The 15,135-nt window shown below is 61.4% G+C and overlaps 3 protein-coding genes across 4 annotated transcripts; all 3 read right to left on the bottom strand.

Moving 5' to 3' along the window:
* Nucleotides 1-138: 138 nt before the first annotated feature.
* Nucleotides 139-2,817, bottom strand: SNRPG (small nuclear ribonucleoprotein polypeptide G). Of its 2 annotated transcripts, none has more exons than XM_082779395.1 (4): nucleotides 2,701-2,817; nucleotides 815-837; nucleotides 480-604; nucleotides 139-321 (listed from the first exon to the last, which is right to left on the bottom strand). In XM_082779395.1, the coding sequence occupies exons 2-4, from the start codon at nucleotides 831-833 to the stop codon at nucleotides 271-273; spliced, it is 195 nt and encodes a 64-aa protein (XP_082635521.1). In that variant the 5' UTR covers nucleotides 834-837; nucleotides 2,701-2,817; the 3' UTR covers nucleotides 139-270. The 2 variants fall into 2 exon arrangements, with proteins under 2 accessions (XP_082635521.1, XP_082635520.1); XM_082779394.1 differs by lacking the exon at nucleotides 2,701-2,817 and adding an exon at nucleotides 1,382-1,482.
* Nucleotides 2,732-3,990, bottom strand: FAM136A (family with sequence similarity 136 member A; the record flags this gene model as incomplete). Its single annotated transcript, XM_082779393.1, has 3 exons — nucleotides 3,878-3,990; nucleotides 3,024-3,164; nucleotides 2,732-2,920 (listed from the first exon to the last, which is right to left on the bottom strand). Exons 1-3 carry the CDS (start codon nucleotides 3,962-3,964, stop codon nucleotides 2,732-2,734), a joined length of 417 nt encoding a protein of 138 aa, XP_082635519.1. The 5' UTR covers nucleotides 3,965-3,990.
* Nucleotides 3,991-5,331: 1,341 nt separating this feature from the next.
* Nucleotides 5,332-13,192, bottom strand: TGFA (transforming growth factor alpha). Its single transcript, XM_082779724.1, has 6 exons — nucleotides 13,125-13,192; nucleotides 10,032-10,085; nucleotides 7,184-7,301; nucleotides 6,656-6,805; nucleotides 6,453-6,562; nucleotides 5,332-6,374 (listed from the first exon to the last, which is right to left on the bottom strand). Exons 1-6 carry the CDS (start codon nucleotides 13,147-13,149, stop codon nucleotides 6,367-6,369), a joined length of 465 nt encoding a protein of 154 aa, XP_082635850.1. The 5' UTR covers nucleotides 13,150-13,192; the 3' UTR covers nucleotides 5,332-6,366.
* Nucleotides 13,193-15,135: the final 1,943 nt, after the last annotated feature.

Below are 15,135 nucleotides of genomic sequence, written 5' to 3'. Positions count from 1 at the left end.
ACCAAAGGTAGAGCCATTTTGACATCCTCTTGGAGAGATTTAGCATCCTGAGTGTTCCCTGAGGTTTAAAGCTACCAACACACTGCTCTGCTCACAAAAGTCACGCTCTGGCTACACAAAAAGTCCATCTTACACGAGTTACTTCAACCATTACAAAATTTATTAAAAAAAAAAATAAGTTTACACTCCTGAACGCTTCACTCCAGGTTCAGGGAAAGGGGTACACTAAACAGGGCGGGTTCGGTCTCGTCACAGCGGGTTTCACTGGCTCTACACTCGCTCCAAAGCTTCCAGCATGATGATGCTGTTCCCTCGTATTACCTGCAAAGAGAAGGCGAGAGCAGTGAGGTGACAGTCTAAAATGTGGCTTTTTTTGGGCACAGGAGTTGTGGCTTTTTAAAACGTGGCTTTTTTGGACACAATTGATTAAAGTTTGTGCAGCGGTGCAGAGTTTGTTGCCCCCTGCCCGCAGCACTCACCACCATGCCGATGTTGTTCTGCTGCCCTCCCTGCGCCATCTCCACGCACTCGTCGATGACCAGGTTCATGAAGGGATCGAAGCCCCGCAGAATGCCCTGCACGTGGCGGCCGCCGTTCAGCTTCACTGCAAGAAACGCGTTGGGTGTAAAGGGCAGGCAGCTGCTCTCCCCGCAAGGGAACTTCTATGTTTATTTTTTAGTGTGTGAGGGGAAATTAGAGCATCGCATCGCCGTGGGGCCAAAAAAACTCCTTAAAGCAGGAGATGGGATGTGGGTTGGCATTAACAGGGCTCAAGGGGGGTGATATGGGGACACAGCGCGGTGCTGGGACTCACATGAGAGCTTCTTGTCCATGAACCTGCAATGAAAGGGAAAAGAGGTGAGAGGTGCTGAGGTGTGTGGGGAGGGATGGGGGGGAAGGGGGGAGTCTGAGGGGGAATGGGGAGGGGCCTAGGGGGAAGAGAGGGGTCTAGGGGGAGTATAAGGGAAGGGGGGGGGGGGGTCTGAGAGGAAAGGGGGGGTCTGAGGGGGGAGTATAGGGGAAAGGGGAGAGTCTGAGGGAAAAGGGGAGTGTGACGGGGGATCTGAGGGGGGAGTCCTAAGGGGGTGGGGTCTGGGGGAACGTGGGGTGGGTCCGAGGAGAAACAGGGGTGGTCTGGGGAGGAATCTGGGGGAAACGGGGGTGATCTGAGGGGTAAGTCTGGGCGGTGGGGGGGGTCTGAGGAGAAAAGGGGTCGGGGGAGGGGGGCACGGCCGCCATGACACCGGGCCGCGGGGCATGCCGGGAGCCCAGCGGGCGGCTCCGTGCCCGCCCCCCCTCAATTTTTCCATCTCCCCCCGGCCCCGCAGCCCCTCCCGGTGCCCCCCGTCCCGTCCCGGTCCCGTCCCGGCCCCGCGCTCACTTCTTCAGCTCTGGCGGGTGCGCCTTGCTCATGGCGTCCCCTCAGCGCCGCCGGCCCTCACTCACGCAGCCGCCCGCGCCGCGCTCTGACGTCAGCACGCCGCCCGCCTCGGCCAATCGCGCCCGCCCCCCGCGCCCCCACCAATCACGCTCGGCCCTCGCCGCCCGCCCCGCCCCCCCGCCCTTCGCGCCTTCCCGGCAGCCAATCAGCGGCGGCGGTGGGTGGGGGGGAGGTGCAGGCGCGCGGCGCAGCCCTGCACGTGGCGCCGCGGCACGTGGCGCTGGGCGCGCGGCGGCACCACCGGCTGCAAAGGGGGCATTGCACTGGGCATTGCACAGCCGCTGTATTGCACATTCTTGCACCTGCTGCATTGCACATTATTGCTTCCTGCATTGCACCCCTGCTGCTCTGCAACCCCACTGTGTTGCATGTTGTTGCACCCTGCGTTGCACCCCTGCTGCATTGCACATTATTGCACCCTTGCTGCATTGCGGTCTGCTGTTATATTTTTTGCACCCGCTGCATTGCATGCCTGCTGCATTGCAAGTTACTGCATCCACTACATTGCACTTTAATGCACCCCTGCATTGCACACACCTGTACAGCACACCCACTGCATTGCAAGTTATTGCACCCACTGCGTTGCACATACCTGTACAGCACACCCACTGCATTGCACGTTATTGCACCCACCGCATTGCACACCTGCCCCATTGTGAACTCCCTGCACTGCACACCCACTGCAATGCATGTTACTGCATCCACTGCACAGCATGCACCCTACATGACATGCCTACTGCACTGCACACCTGCTGCATTGACCATTATGGCACCTGCTGCATTGCATGTACCCTGCATTGCACGCTACTGCACCAACTGTATTGCACATTATTGCACTCGCCGTACTGCGTTTTATTGCACCTCCCACATTGCACACACACACACTGCTGTCCTGCCCCATGCACACAAACCAATGGTCAGCCTACCCATGTGCAGGCTGTGCTCAGCACACACACAGGAGCCATGCCTCCATTGCACACCTGCACAGGGATCACCCCTCCATTGCACACACACACAGACACACACAGGGGGCACCTTGCACGCATGCAACCATCACCAAATGCACCCACTGTGCACACTTTGGGGGCTCACCCTACACCGTACAAAGGCATCACCCGATCCGTTGCACATCTGCACGGCTCCCCCTGCACCCCCTGCATGGCTGCTGCTGCAGGAGCTCCCCCCCCAGAGGGCTGCAGCCCCCTGAGCACCCCCGCGCTCCCCCCAACCCCGCAAGCAGGCCGAGTGTGGCTCCTCGCCTTTAATGAGCGCGCCGCCCCCGGCGCCCCGCTACTGCCGGAGGGCGGCCAGGCTGTCCTTCATCTTCTTGGCCATGGCGGGGATGAGGCGCAGGTGGTCGTCCCCGCAGGCGGCCACGCAGGCGTCGAGCTGGGCGCGCACCCGCGCCTCCGTGCCGCCCGCCTCCAGCGCGTCCTTGGCTTTGTCGTTGCAATGCAGCGTGCAGCGGCTCAGGCGGTCCTGCACGGGGACAAGGGGACACAGAAAGGGGGTCAGCAGGCTCAGGCAGCCCCCCACCGGTGCCGTGCACCCTGCTCTGCACTGTGGTTGTGTTGTTCCTCACCTGGAAGCGCTCCAGCTCGCCGGTGACGATGGCTTGTGCCTGGGCCAGGGGCGCGTGGCACCGCTCGATGCACTGCTGCACCTGCTGCATGGAGGCCGTGCTGTTCTCGCAGCACCGGGCGCTGCACCGGAACATGGCTCCCTGCAAAGAGATGGGGTCAGCAAGGTGCAGCCCTCCCCCCCCCCCAGGGAAGCCCCCCACTTTGTGTGAGCGCCTTGCAGCAGGCAGAGCCCGCGGTGCTGCTGTGCATGGAGCTGGGTGCGACCCCCTCGGGCACTTGGGGGGGTGTGGGGGTGCACTGGGGGGGCACAAAACTTGCAGAGAGCATGGGGGGGGGGGCACAAACCTTACACAGGGTGGGGGGAGACAGAGAGCTTACACAGGGCATGCACTTGGGGGGCACAAAGGTTGCAGAAGGCATGAGCTGCAGAGGGAGGAGGGGGGCACAAAATTTGCACAGGACATGCTGGGGGGTTGCACAAACCCTGCACAGGGTTGGGGGGGGACAGAAAGCTTACACAGTGCGTACGTTTGAGGGGCACAAAGATTGCACTGGGCAAATAATTGGGGGGCACAAAGGTTGCACAGGGCAGGCACTTGGGGGGGTGCAAAGATTGCACAGGGCAAATAACTGGGGGGCACAAAGGTTGCATAGGGCAGGCACTTTGGGGACTCTGGGCTTGGACTGGGAGGCACTGGGCTTGTACTGGGGGGCTCTGGGCGTGCAGCAGGCATGCACAGGAGAGCCGAAGAGGTTGCATGGGGGGGGCAAGAACTGCACGGGCCGGGGGGGCTTTGCTCGAGCAGGGGTAACTCGGAGAGGATGGGGGGGCGCGGGGGGTCCCTGGGGGTACCTGCATGCCGCGGATGCTGTCCCGCTCCAGCTCCTGCACCGCGCTCTCCACCGCCGCCTGCACCCGGCCCTGAGCCTCCTCCGCCATGCCCGGGCCGGCCCCGGCAGCACCGCCCCCGGGGCGGGGGGAAGAGGGGAAGGGGAGGGGAAGAGGAGGGAAAAGGGGAGGGGAGGGAGAGGGCGGGGGGAGCCCCGGCACCGCCCTGCAGGGATGGGGAAAGGGGCGGGGAGAGCCCCGGCGGCACCCGCTGTGCAATGCTGCAAGGGTGTGCAACGCTGCAAAGGTTTGCAACGCTGCAGCAGCGTGCAACTGTGCGATGATGTGCAATGCTGCAACGACATGCAATGCTGTAATGGTGTGCAACGCTGCAACAGTATGCAGTGCTATAACCGTGTGCAATGCTGCAACAGTGCAGAATGATGCAATGGCATGCAACGTTGCAGCAGCATGCAACATTGCAACTGTGCATAGCGCTGTAACCATGCACAATGCTGCAAAGCATGCAACGCTGCAGCACCTTGCAGCAGTATGACAGTGTGCAATACTGCAACAGCGTGCAGTGCTGTGACGGTGTGTAACGCTGCATGCTGTGCAATGCCACACTGGTGAGTGATGCTGCACGCTGTGCAGCACTGTAAGGATGTGTGATGCTGTTACAGTGTGCAATAGTGCATGTCGTGCAATGCTGCACACCGTGCAATGCTACAGTGGTGTGCAATGCTGCACCAGTGCACTGTACTGCACGAGATGCAATGCTGCATGCCCGTGCAATGCTGTGCTGCTGCACGCCATGCTGCTTTGCACCCCTGTACCACCATGCAGTGCTGCTCTGTAACATATTGCACTGCTGTGCCCCCCCCATGCAACGTGCACACCCTGATGCAACACCCAGCCCGTGATGCAATGCCCGTACAGCACCACAGAGCAAGGGCTGGTCTCACCCTCCCTTACTCTCGGTGCTGAGCCTTTACCGAGCCCTTCAACCCCCCCCAGCGCTGCACTGAGCCCCCGCGGCCTCATCCTGCTCCTGGCCTGGTGGCCACATCCCCAGTACGGGGCCACTGCCAGCCCCGGCCCGCCCGCGCCCGGAGCCACCGCCGTGACGGCGTGGGGCAAAAATCCGGAGAATGCATGAGCCAGCAGGAGGCTGCGGGAGCTGGCGGACACGGCGGAGCACCAGCATGCACGCACAACCCCATTTATCCCATCCCGGACCCCAAAATGCAGCCAGGGTCCCGCAGGGCCCCCCCGTTACTTTGTAAGTCCAAGGTGCAAACGTTGCCGTTGTTTCCATCGCTGCAGGGTGGTGACACCGCGTTGCTGCCCCTAAAGAGCTGCAAGCAACTTCCTTCGGGGGCTGCCACCCTGGAGCTTAGAGCAAAAAAGAAAAACCCCAAAAGGGACTCAACTCCCTCCAGAAACCAAACCGTGAGCACAACACCAGAGCCCAGGCACAGCCTTCTGAAAAAAGTGTCCTTTATATCACTTAAATAACTCTAATCCAGGTATATTAGGGGGAGGGGGGAAGGGAAAAAATAATAACAGGACAGCCGATCACAATAACATATTATAGAAATCAAAATTAATTTAAACCACACAAAATAAATTAAAACATTAAATATTAACTTTCAGTGCAACATATACAGAAGACAGAGTAACCATGACTAAAAAAAAAAAAAACAACAAAAAAAAACAAAACCAAGGAAAAAAAAAACAAACAAAAAAGCTTCGGGTCGGTTATGATAAAGACTACGGAAAGGATTAACGAGTCGACGGGAAGTTAGAGCACCGGCTTGAGGAGGTTCCCTAGGATTACGGTTCGGTTTTATTCGTCCTAAAAAGAGCAGATCTGTCCCCAAAGGTCCGTGCGGCGTTGGGGCTTTGGAGGATTGCCGAGCTGAGGGCTCAGCGGCACTTTTTTTTTCCAGCAGGCACGCTCGTAGAAAAATAAACCCAGTGACCCGGCGCTCGGCTGGGTTTGGGTTCTCTTTTTGCCTTTTGGTTAAAAAAGAAGAGAAAAAAAAAGAGCATTTGAAGGAAAAAAACAACAACCAGAAACACAAATTAAGCTTTCCAGGGGCCGGTTCCGCAGCAGGCAGGATTTTGGGGCGTTTTCCCCCATTTCCAGCACTCTGGGCTGAAAGCTCTGGCGGTGGGGACAGACGGCAGTAGGAGCTGGATTGTCGAATGGAGCGGGAGGCACTGGGAGGTACTGGGAGGCACTGGGAGCTCCTCCTCTGCCAGCGCCCGCTGCGTCGGTTCCCCCGCTGCCGTCACCTTGGGGAAGGGGGACGTGGGCCCTCCGCGGGGCTTGCTGCCATCCCCCACGGTGGGGAGGAAAAAAAAACAGGAAAATAAAAATAATAAAAAAAAAGGAAAATAAAGAAAAAAAGAAGAAGAAAGGGGAAAAAAACAGGGAAAACGAAGGAAAGAAGCTGTGTTCATCCCCGGCGCGGCGTCCTGGCTCGGCTGCGGCAGCTCCGGCTGCGTCAGACGACTGCAGGAGAAGAAGAAGGAGGGAGCGGGGTCAGGGGGGGCCCCGCCGTGCCCGCCCAACCCCGGTGCCGTCCCGTACCCGTCTCGGCGTGGCAGCAGGACGCGCCGCCCTTCAGGAGCCCGGCCGGCTTCTCCTGGCCGCAGAGGGGTTCCCGGCAGCACCCGCAGCGCTTCCGCAGCCGGCAGCAGCTGCAGGACAAAAGGGAGGCGGTGATTGAGGTTTGGGGTCCTGCGTCGCACCCCAAATGTCCCCATCGGGAGCCGTGGGGCCCCCCTACTCACTGTACGAGCACGCAGACGGCGATGAGCACGACCGAGGCCACCACGGCCACCACCACCAGGGCGGTGATCGTCTGCTTCTTCTGGTTGGCGGCCACCACGGCCAGGAGGTCGGCGTGCTCGCAGCGCGTCCCCACGTACCCCGAGTGGCACCTGCAGCGGGACGAGGACAGCAGTGTCACCCCTGGGGGGCAGGGACGGGTTCAAGTCCCACCCCTTTGGGGAAATTTCAAGCAGAAACTGTGCGTTTGGGGTGCTTTTTCCCAGCCAAACCCACGCTGAAGTTAGGGGTGGTGTCGGCACCCCGCGGAACGGGGCACGTGCCACCCTGTGGTGCTGCAGCTGGGATTTTGTCACCCCCCTCCCCATATGGCAGCACCCCCAGATCATCCCGTGGCACCAGCAGGTCCTCGGGATCATCCCTTGGTGGCTCTGTGGCTCCTCATCCTCACTCCAAATCCAAATTTGTGCTCTGAGGCACTTCTTGGGGGGCTCAGTACCGTTCTCCCCCCTCTCCGAAGCGGCTCTTACACGCACGCCGGCTTGTCCTCCTGCACGAGGAAGCGGCAGGTCCCGTGGAAGCAGAACTGGCTGTGGGAGTCGGGGCACTCATTGAAGTGGGACCGCACCGCCGCCGCCACCGGCGGACCTGCAGCAGGGAGAAAAAAAGGATGAAAAATAGAAAGAAATTAAAAAAAAAGGTATTTTTTGCTATTTCGGCGTGACTGCTGGATGTCTCCGTCCACCAAAATGAGCCCACATCGGTCCTACCCAAGCTCCCCCGTGGGAAATAAGCCTCGCAGGCACTAGAGGAATTTACTAAAGAGCTTAAAGCTTAAAACGGGGGTGGAGAGAGTTAACCAACAGCCTCGGGTCTGCCCCAGCCCCGAATTTGGGGAGGGAGCAGCGCCGCGCGCCGGGGATGCTGGTTTCCATTACGCCCCGCGCTGGTTTAAATTATCCTCCGCAGCAGAGACGGAAAACAAATATCCTGCTTTCGGATTAGCCCTCGCATAAAAGCACATCCGATCGCTGTCGTTTCAAAGCCACCTCAAGTTCCTGTTGCCGTGAATTTATGGCAGGCCGGGGTAATTAAACCCACGTCTGCTGAATGCTTCCGGGTCCTGCGCGAGGCGCAGCGAGCAGAGACCCCGCACGGGCCTGGGGAGATGCTCGGATCCCCAAGGTGGGTCCCAGGGCAGCATCCTCGGGTAGCCAGGAGCTGGGATTTGGTTTTGTTTTTGGAAAAAGGCTGCTGGCTTCACGATGGCATCGCCAAAACCCAGCGCAGGCAGCGGTTGAAGTCCCCGACTGCTCTGGGATGTTTCCTCTGCGAGATGAAAGCTGCAGCGCATCGAGCCCCTCGCCACAAAAACCCCATCCTCGGGGGTGGTTTCATCTAGGAGAGCCCGGTCCCTCCCTGCTCATGACTTCACCCTCCCCAGCCCTACAAAAAAACAGCCCTTTGGGGGGATTTTCATGCACACAGACAAGCCTTAAGGGAATTCATCCCAAGTTTTTGCAGCCCAGCCACCGGTTGTGCTCACGGGAAGAGGTGCCCGAGCGGCACAGACGGATGGGGATGAGATGTGCCAGCCCCTGAGCATCCTGCACGCACCACTCCATCCTCCAAAACCCCAAATTATCAGGGGAAAAAAAGCCTTGTTCACCCCCTGCACCGCATCCCAGGGGGAAAAACATCTCGCAGGGACCTGGAACAGCACCGGTAGGGACGGCTCGGAGGCGTTCAGCACCCGCGGGGGCACCGCGTCCTCCTGGCCCTCCTGGCTCGCATTAAGCAGCCGCCGGCGCTCGCAGCTGCCGGCCACATTGCAGCCACGGTGCGGGCAGCACCACCGAGCCCTGGCCCAGGTCCCAGTGCCCCAGCTCCGGCCGTTTTCGGGTTCGTGGGGCTCAGCTTCACCTCCTGCCCCGTCGATGCCCAGCCAGACGCTTGCTCTGGTGCTTGGGGAGCCGCTTTCCTTCACCACGTGCCGGCAAGCACGGCTGACCCATTGCTTTTCCCAGCCCGGAGAGGTTTCAGATCCCTGCCAGGAGCCGTGGCTGCTTTTTAACCTGGTGCTGGAGGAAACGGGCTGCTCGCGGTCCTGCCGAGGCTGCTTCGCTTCGAGCAGCCACAAACCACGAAACGCCGCGGCAGCCGGCTCCATCCCCACGGCAAAACCGCCTCGTGCTGCTTCTGCCCCAACCTGAGCTGGGGAAACAGCGGCGAGGAGAAACAGAGGGGAAGGCTCCCGGCTCCCCATTGTGCTGCTTTTATGAATGAAGCGATTTATCGGGCGCGAAGGGCTCGGTGCCGCCGTGAGCCAGCGTCAGGCACCGGCCCTGAGGGAGCTGCGGGGTGGCTGGCGAGCAGCATCCCACCTCGGGGGCGAGGGGAAGCAATTCCTCTCCCCAGGGCTTCCCAAATCGCAGCCCCTGCAGCCTCAGTGCCCAAATTGCCCCGCTCCCGGCCGAATCTGCCGCAAAGCTGCAGCAGGACCAGGTTTCCCCACGTGGCAAGCGTCTGCTCTCTAGGATGCCGCCCACAAGGAGGGAGTTTTGGAAATCACCACCACAGAGCCCTTTTGCCTCGCTCCCTGGGGTCTGGCACTGCTTTTTGCTCGGGTGGGAGGCTGCAAACCCAGCACCAAGCATGGAGCAGCTCTTGCATCGCTCCCCCCTGCCGAACACCGCCCGGTTTGGGACGCCGAGCCGGGCACAGGGCTGCTGCTCCGGCACAACTCTCATTTTACAAACCAGGGAAAATAAACCAGGCAGCACTCGGCTCTGCTCCTGCACCCCGGGCATCGCCCCAGCGGCATTTCACGCTCCAGCTGGTTTCAGATGGAGCAGCCAGGCTCACACCACACCTCCGGAGGCTCAGGGCAAGGTGCTGCCCCAGAACCTGGCCACAGCAAAACCTTTCTCCTTCCAGCCAGCACCAGGGCATCGCTTATCCTCGAAGCTTTCTGTTGGGATAGCTGCAGGGAACAGGCCTGGTCCTGAACGGAGAAAACCGCCCCGAATTCGCCCTGTGTGGCCATGCCCTGCAGCCCTGAGCTCTCCGCTCCCGCCCCTACGGCACCAGCACCGCAGCGCCCGCAGCACAGCGAGGGAAACCAAGCAGGAAACCTCCAAATCACCGACGTGCTGCTGTCCCGATGAGGAGGAAGGGGAAACCTGACCGCAAGCACCACGATGCCTTGCCCCTGGTGCTAACACATCGCAAGCCCCGATGCTCGCCAGGGCTCCTGCGCCCACCCGGAGCCCGCGTGGCTCTGCAGGAAGCCATCGTGGGCTGGGTTACAGCAGATAAACCACAGCTGGGTTTTCTTTGTTGCTTTTCCAGTGGCATTATCGCGAGTAACAAACTCACCGCTCAGGGCCGACGTCGTGTTCTCCAGGGCATGGCACACGGCTACCAGCACGCCTGCGGAGAGAGGGCAGAGAGCGGTCAGAGGAGCTGTCCCGACCCAGCTGGGACAAAAACTCTTTTGGCTTCAGAAAAGAAGTAAAAAATTCCCCTAAAAACCCTAAAGAGGATCCCAAGATAAGCAGCACAGGGTGTGCTGTGCTGTCACAGCACCTGCAGGACACCTGCTCGCCCCAGCTCCAGCCTGGGCAACCACGGGGCCGTGGCTGCGAGCCCAAGTGGCCCAGCATCTCCTCAGCCCTTCTCCAGCCACCCCCGTGGGTGCCAAAATCTCTGCTCACAGACACACAGCCCCCAAATTGTCTCTTTTTGCAGGGAAAAAAAAGGGTTTGGGAAGCCCCACCGGCTCCGAGGGTTTAAGCGGGTGGCTCGGCCCTGGGGTGTGAAGCCAGCCGAGAGCAGCAGAGCCTCCCACAACCTCTGCCCGCAGACCCCTCTTTGACCCAATTACTCGCACGGCTTTAATTAAATCACGCAGAAAGCTTCAGCTGAAGGCAACGAGCACGAGACAACACCAGGAGGCTTGCTCCCGCGGCTCACCAAACCGAGCCAACAACCGCTCCGTTCATTTTTCGGGGCGTTTTTCCCCATTTTGGCTTCTCCCCACCAGCCCCGGTTGCACCTTGCCCCACGGCACCGCAGCCCCTGCCTGCCCCCGGTGTTTTCTTCCCAGGGAAGCGACATTTGGGGCCGTGCCCTGCCTCCTCCCAGCTTTTTTTTTCCCCCCCTCGCACAGAGCTGACCTGGGTTACGCCAGGGCTGGCAGCGGGAGATGCTCGGCCGGCGCAACGTCCTCCCTGCCCCTCTCCCCTCCTTCGCGCGAGCCGAGGAAACTCCGGGCGTTATTTTGGGAAATGGCTCATCCCTGTGTCATAGGGCGGTCGCATCATCCCCTCCTGCTTTCTTGTTTGGCCAGCCCGGGAGCCCGCGCTCGGCCCCGGGGGCTCCGGCGGTGACGCCCCCGCCGCTCTCCACCGATGGGCACAGCGCCCGCCCGCGCTCGAGCCGTTTGGGCCGGCCGAGCCCAGCCAAAAAAGCAGCCCAGCTCACCCCGTGAGCTCACCCCGGCCTTATTTGCTGCTCCACCTCCCCTTTGCGTCACCTCTCGCTCTCCGCTTGGCAAGGGTTTCGTGGTTCTGACGCCGGTCGAGGGCCGCTCCTCTCCCCCCGTGAGTCCCCTGAGGGCTGGGGCCGAGCTCTGCGTGGACACGGGGCAGCCCCCCAGCACGGCGCGTTCCTGCCCTTATCCCACCCCCCAATCCCAAATCCCTGTGAGCAGGATGGAGACGCTTTCCCCAAAACCCAACCGCCCCAGCCCTACGCCACCTTTCCCAGTGGGATCTTCACGCCTGCTCCCGGCCCCGTTACCCCGGCCGTCGTCAAACACTTCCCATCTTTGTGCCACCCATCGAGTTTGGGAAGGTCTCAACAGCAGCATCAAGGAGCGAAGATCTCCCAAAAACTCACCTTCCTGGCACAGGATGCCCGGTGCTCAAGACACAGGTTTGCCAATGGACCCAGTCCCACCTCATGCCTGGTTTTGCCCCCATCGTGGTCCCAACCACGACCACCACCCCTCCAGGCGTCCCCATCCATCCCAGCCCCATTTCCAGCAGCTCAGGACCGGTAACTCTGCTCCTGGAGCTCCCGCTTAGCGCCGTGGGTTGTTCCCTGCCTCAAGTTTTCCCTCCTAATCAGCTTTGCTCATGTTTTCCCCTCGGCTTTGGAGATTAGCCCTCTGCAGCCGCCAGGTGCGTATATATGGAGCGGGAGAAGGGCGAGGGGGAGGAGGCTCCGGTTTCCCTCGTTATTTTAAGCAAAGGCTCCAATCTATTGTTTGGATAAGGTTGAGAAAAGCGCTCCTACCAGGACGCGGCGGCGGCTGGGCACCGCAGAGACTTAAACAAAATCGGGCTCGAGGCCGACAGAAGCCAGACGGCCCCGGGAGCGCCACCGCCGAGGGAAGCCAAGAGCTGGCTGCGAGGGGAAACCCGCGGCTCGGCCCCAATGTGGGCAACCACCGGGGCCGGGGAGGAGCTCAAAAACCCCACAGGTAGCAAAGCAGCGGGAGCAGCAGGGATCTGGGTGTCCCCAAATTGAGGGATCGAGGCTGGGGCTGCCGGGACAGCGGAGTTTTGGGGTGGGTGCTCGCAGGAGGGATGCTCCGTGCAGAGCTGGAGCCCTTTGGGATAGGAACCGGGGGTCTGGGGGTCTCTGCAGGGAGTGGGATGGGAGCAGAGCAGGGAGATGGGGGGAGCACAAAGAGGGAGACGTGGGGTTGAGACCCGCGGTGGTCCCGAATCCAAGCGGCGCTCACCTCATGCTGCGTCCCCCCCAACCCAAGCACAACCACGGGTCCCCCCGTGGCTGACCCCAAGCAACTCACAACCTTTTTCCCTCCAGGATATCAAAGCGAGAGGGATGCAGCCCAGCAAACGGCCCCCCTGGAGCAGGTCCCCACCGTCCTCCCCATCCCGAGGGGCTCCCCGAGCATCGCGAGCGGCACCTGCACCTCCGCCGGCTCCGGCCTTTTTCTCATCGCAGGGTGCCCCCAGCGAAGGAGCACCGGGCTTTTTTAATTGCAAAGCAGGCTCCGGCTAATTAAGCCTAGCCTAGAAGAAATTAAAGGCACTTAGCGGGCTCCTTCGCCGTCGAGGCCGTCGGCTTCGCAGCCGAGCTCCCAGGGGCGAGGAGCGGTTCAGGAAAACACCTCGGGGAGGGAGGGCAGCCAAAAATTTTGGGGAATTGGGGAAGAGGAGCGATGCTGAGAGCTGCTTTGGCTGCTGGTGCCTCCGGGTGATGCTCGGGGGGCTCTCCGCTTCGTGGCTGAACCCTGTAGGATCCCAAAACCCCCTTTAGGGGACCGGGGAGCCTCAGGGAGGGGGGTCCAAAGGGGCTCCAGCCCCGCGGTACCACGGAGCCCCCCACCCCAAAAAGCTCCGCAAAGCCGGCCCCGAGCGTGCCTCAACCCCGCTCCCGGCCCCGTCCCGTGTCCCCCCCGACCCCCCCACTCCCACCACCACCATCAGCACGTACCCAGGGCCAGCGCTGCCGCCGGCATGGTGGAGCTGGAGGTGGCGGTGGCCGTGGCGAGCGCCCAGAGCGCGGCGGGGCCGAGGGGCCGGGCTCGGAGCCGGCGGAAATGGGCGCGGACTCCGCCGCCAGCCACTGCGGGCCCCGAGGCCCCGGCCCCGGGGCGGAGCCGCCCGGCCCCCCGCTGCCCTCAGGCCCGGGGAGCTGCCTGGAGCTGCCCCTTGCTGGGCTCAGTCCCTTCAGTGTTGTGTTTTTTTAGTGTTTTTGGTGTTTTTTGGGGGTTCCTCCACCCCCCCACGCGGGGTGATCCCCTCACAGTGACCCCCCCCCTCCCCTCCCCGGGGGCTGCCCCAAACACGCTCGCCCCTCACTCCCCCATTTTGGGGTCGCCTTTTGAAGCCTCCCCCTGACTTCGCCTCAGCGAATTCCCCCCCCCCCCCCGCACACACACACACGGGGGTCCCCAAACCCTCTCGCTTTTTGGCAGTGGGTTTGCTCGTAGGAGGCGAAGGGCCGGGAGGAAGGCAGCAACCGGCCCTTCCCTCGGCGTGCAGCGAGCCGCCGGATTGCTTCACTAACCACAAGCGCATTCCTTCAGTTGCTGCTGGCCAAGAGCCTACGCCCCTTCCTCTCCGATGCAGATCTCACCTTGGTGATCCAAGCCTTTGTCATCCCGAAATCAATAGGGCCGCGCCGCAGCAGAGGCCACCTGGGAGCCCGGGGCAGGGCAGGCGGCGGGGCTGGGAAGGCGGCACGGGGCCCCCCATGATAGCAAACGGGGCGGCGGCGAGCGCGTCTGCCTTGGGGAATTGTCCCCAAGGGCCCGTGATGGGCCACGTCCAACCCTTGTGCTTCACTTGGGTGGCTCCTGGGATGGGGGCTGGCCTCGAGGCATGGGGACGAGTGTGGTGGCATGAGGGGTTGCGCATGGTAGCACGAGGGGATGAGGGTGGTAGCACTCGGGGATGAGGGTGGTGGCACAGAGGGGACCCCCCATGTGGGGCCGGTGCCGCAGGGACACCCCGCGGCCATGCCCGCGCCGAGGCAGCGTCTCCGCGGCAGCCTCGCAGCGCACGGGAGCTGCTCCCAAGCCTGTGGTTTGAGCCGAGCCGAAACTTCCAGGCGTTCCCAGGTGATACCATCTTCTTTTAGCATTTGAAAGCGGCTCTGCGCAGACGAGGGGCTGGGAAATCGCTGCTCCACACGTTTCCAGTCCCCGAACGCCTAGCGCTGAGTTTTAAGCCCAAGCGTTTCAGCGCGGCAGACACCACCTAGCTCCTAAAATCCCGCTTTTTCGACCCACAGGGCCAACACCGTGGGCTGCACAGCCTGGGTGGGCTTTGTCCATCCCCATGCTCCCACCTGAAGCGGTTCAGCTCCAGCACACCCTGCTGGGGATGGTCCCCCTGAACGTGGCAGCGATGGGAAGTGGCCAGCACCGGGACACCGCTCGTGGGCAGATGTAGCCGCTGGGAAAAACAAGAAATAAGCAGCTGCTGAGATCTGGGGTGGCTGCGGGGCCGGGCAGAGCTTCCTCCCATCCCACAAGGGTCACCAAAACCTCCTCCAGCAGCAGGTGATTCAGGTCCTGGCCACCAGCTGGAAGCACCTGAAGGAAAACCAAACTGCGCCGACCCCGGCTGCAGCCCAGCGCAGGCCAAGCCACCCTGTTTCCCTCCATGCTTGCCTTTCTCCCCTCCCACGTGCTGATAGCCGTGATCTTTATTTGTAAATAGATGCTTCCTCGTTTGCAATATTCCTCCCACTCCTGGTGTGAATCACTTGTGGAAGCAATTGCTGCCTCCGCAAAAACTGGAATTGTGGCAATTCGGAGTGAATCAGGGCAGGGTAACAAAGCTGCCGGGGTAGGGGCGGAGGAGGAGAGCTCAGCAGTGGAGCAGCCGGGGAAAACGGAGAGCAGGAGGTGCAGAGGAAGCTGGGGATGCTGGCAAATCCTAGAAAGCCGGCCGTGAGGTAACAGGCAAGTCGTAACAAAAGGCAGCCTTCCTCCACG

Source organism: Aythya marila (assembly GCF_965140915.1).
Source record: "Aythya marila genome assembly, chromosome: 26".
In the NCBI taxonomy this organism is placed as follows: Eukaryota; Metazoa; Chordata; class Aves; order Anseriformes; family Anatidae; genus Aythya; species Aythya marila.
This window is presented reverse-complemented; position numbering and strand designations above follow the sequence as displayed.

What these genes read in the sequence shown, in the direction of transcription:
- SNRPG (XM_082779394.1), bottom strand. Translation starts at nt 1,413, where the DNA reads ATGAGCAAGGCGCACCCGCCAGAGCTGAAGAA. An exon ending in CACCCGCCAGAGCTGAAGAA is followed by an intron (nt 838 to 1,381) that starts GTGAGCGCGGGG and finishes CTTTCATTGCAG; the next exon opens with GTTCATGGACAAGAAGCTCT. An exon ending in AGAACAACATCGGCATGGTG is followed by an intron (nt 322 to 479) that starts GTGAGTGCTGCG and finishes TTCTCTTTGCAG; the next exon opens with GTAATACGAGGGAACAGCAT.
- TGFA (XM_082779724.1), bottom strand. Translation starts at nt 13,149, where the DNA reads ATGCCGGCGGCAGCGCTGGCCCTGG. An exon ending in GGCGGCAGCGCTGGCCCTGG is followed by an intron (nt 10,086 to 13,124) that starts GTACGTGCTGAT and finishes CTCTCTCCGCAG; the next exon opens with GCGTGCTGGTAGCCGTGTGC. An exon ending in CACGACGTCGGCCCTGAGCG is followed by an intron (nt 7,302 to 10,031) that starts GTGAGTTTGTTA and finishes TCCCTGCTGCAG; the next exon opens with GTCCGCCGGTGGCGGCGGCG.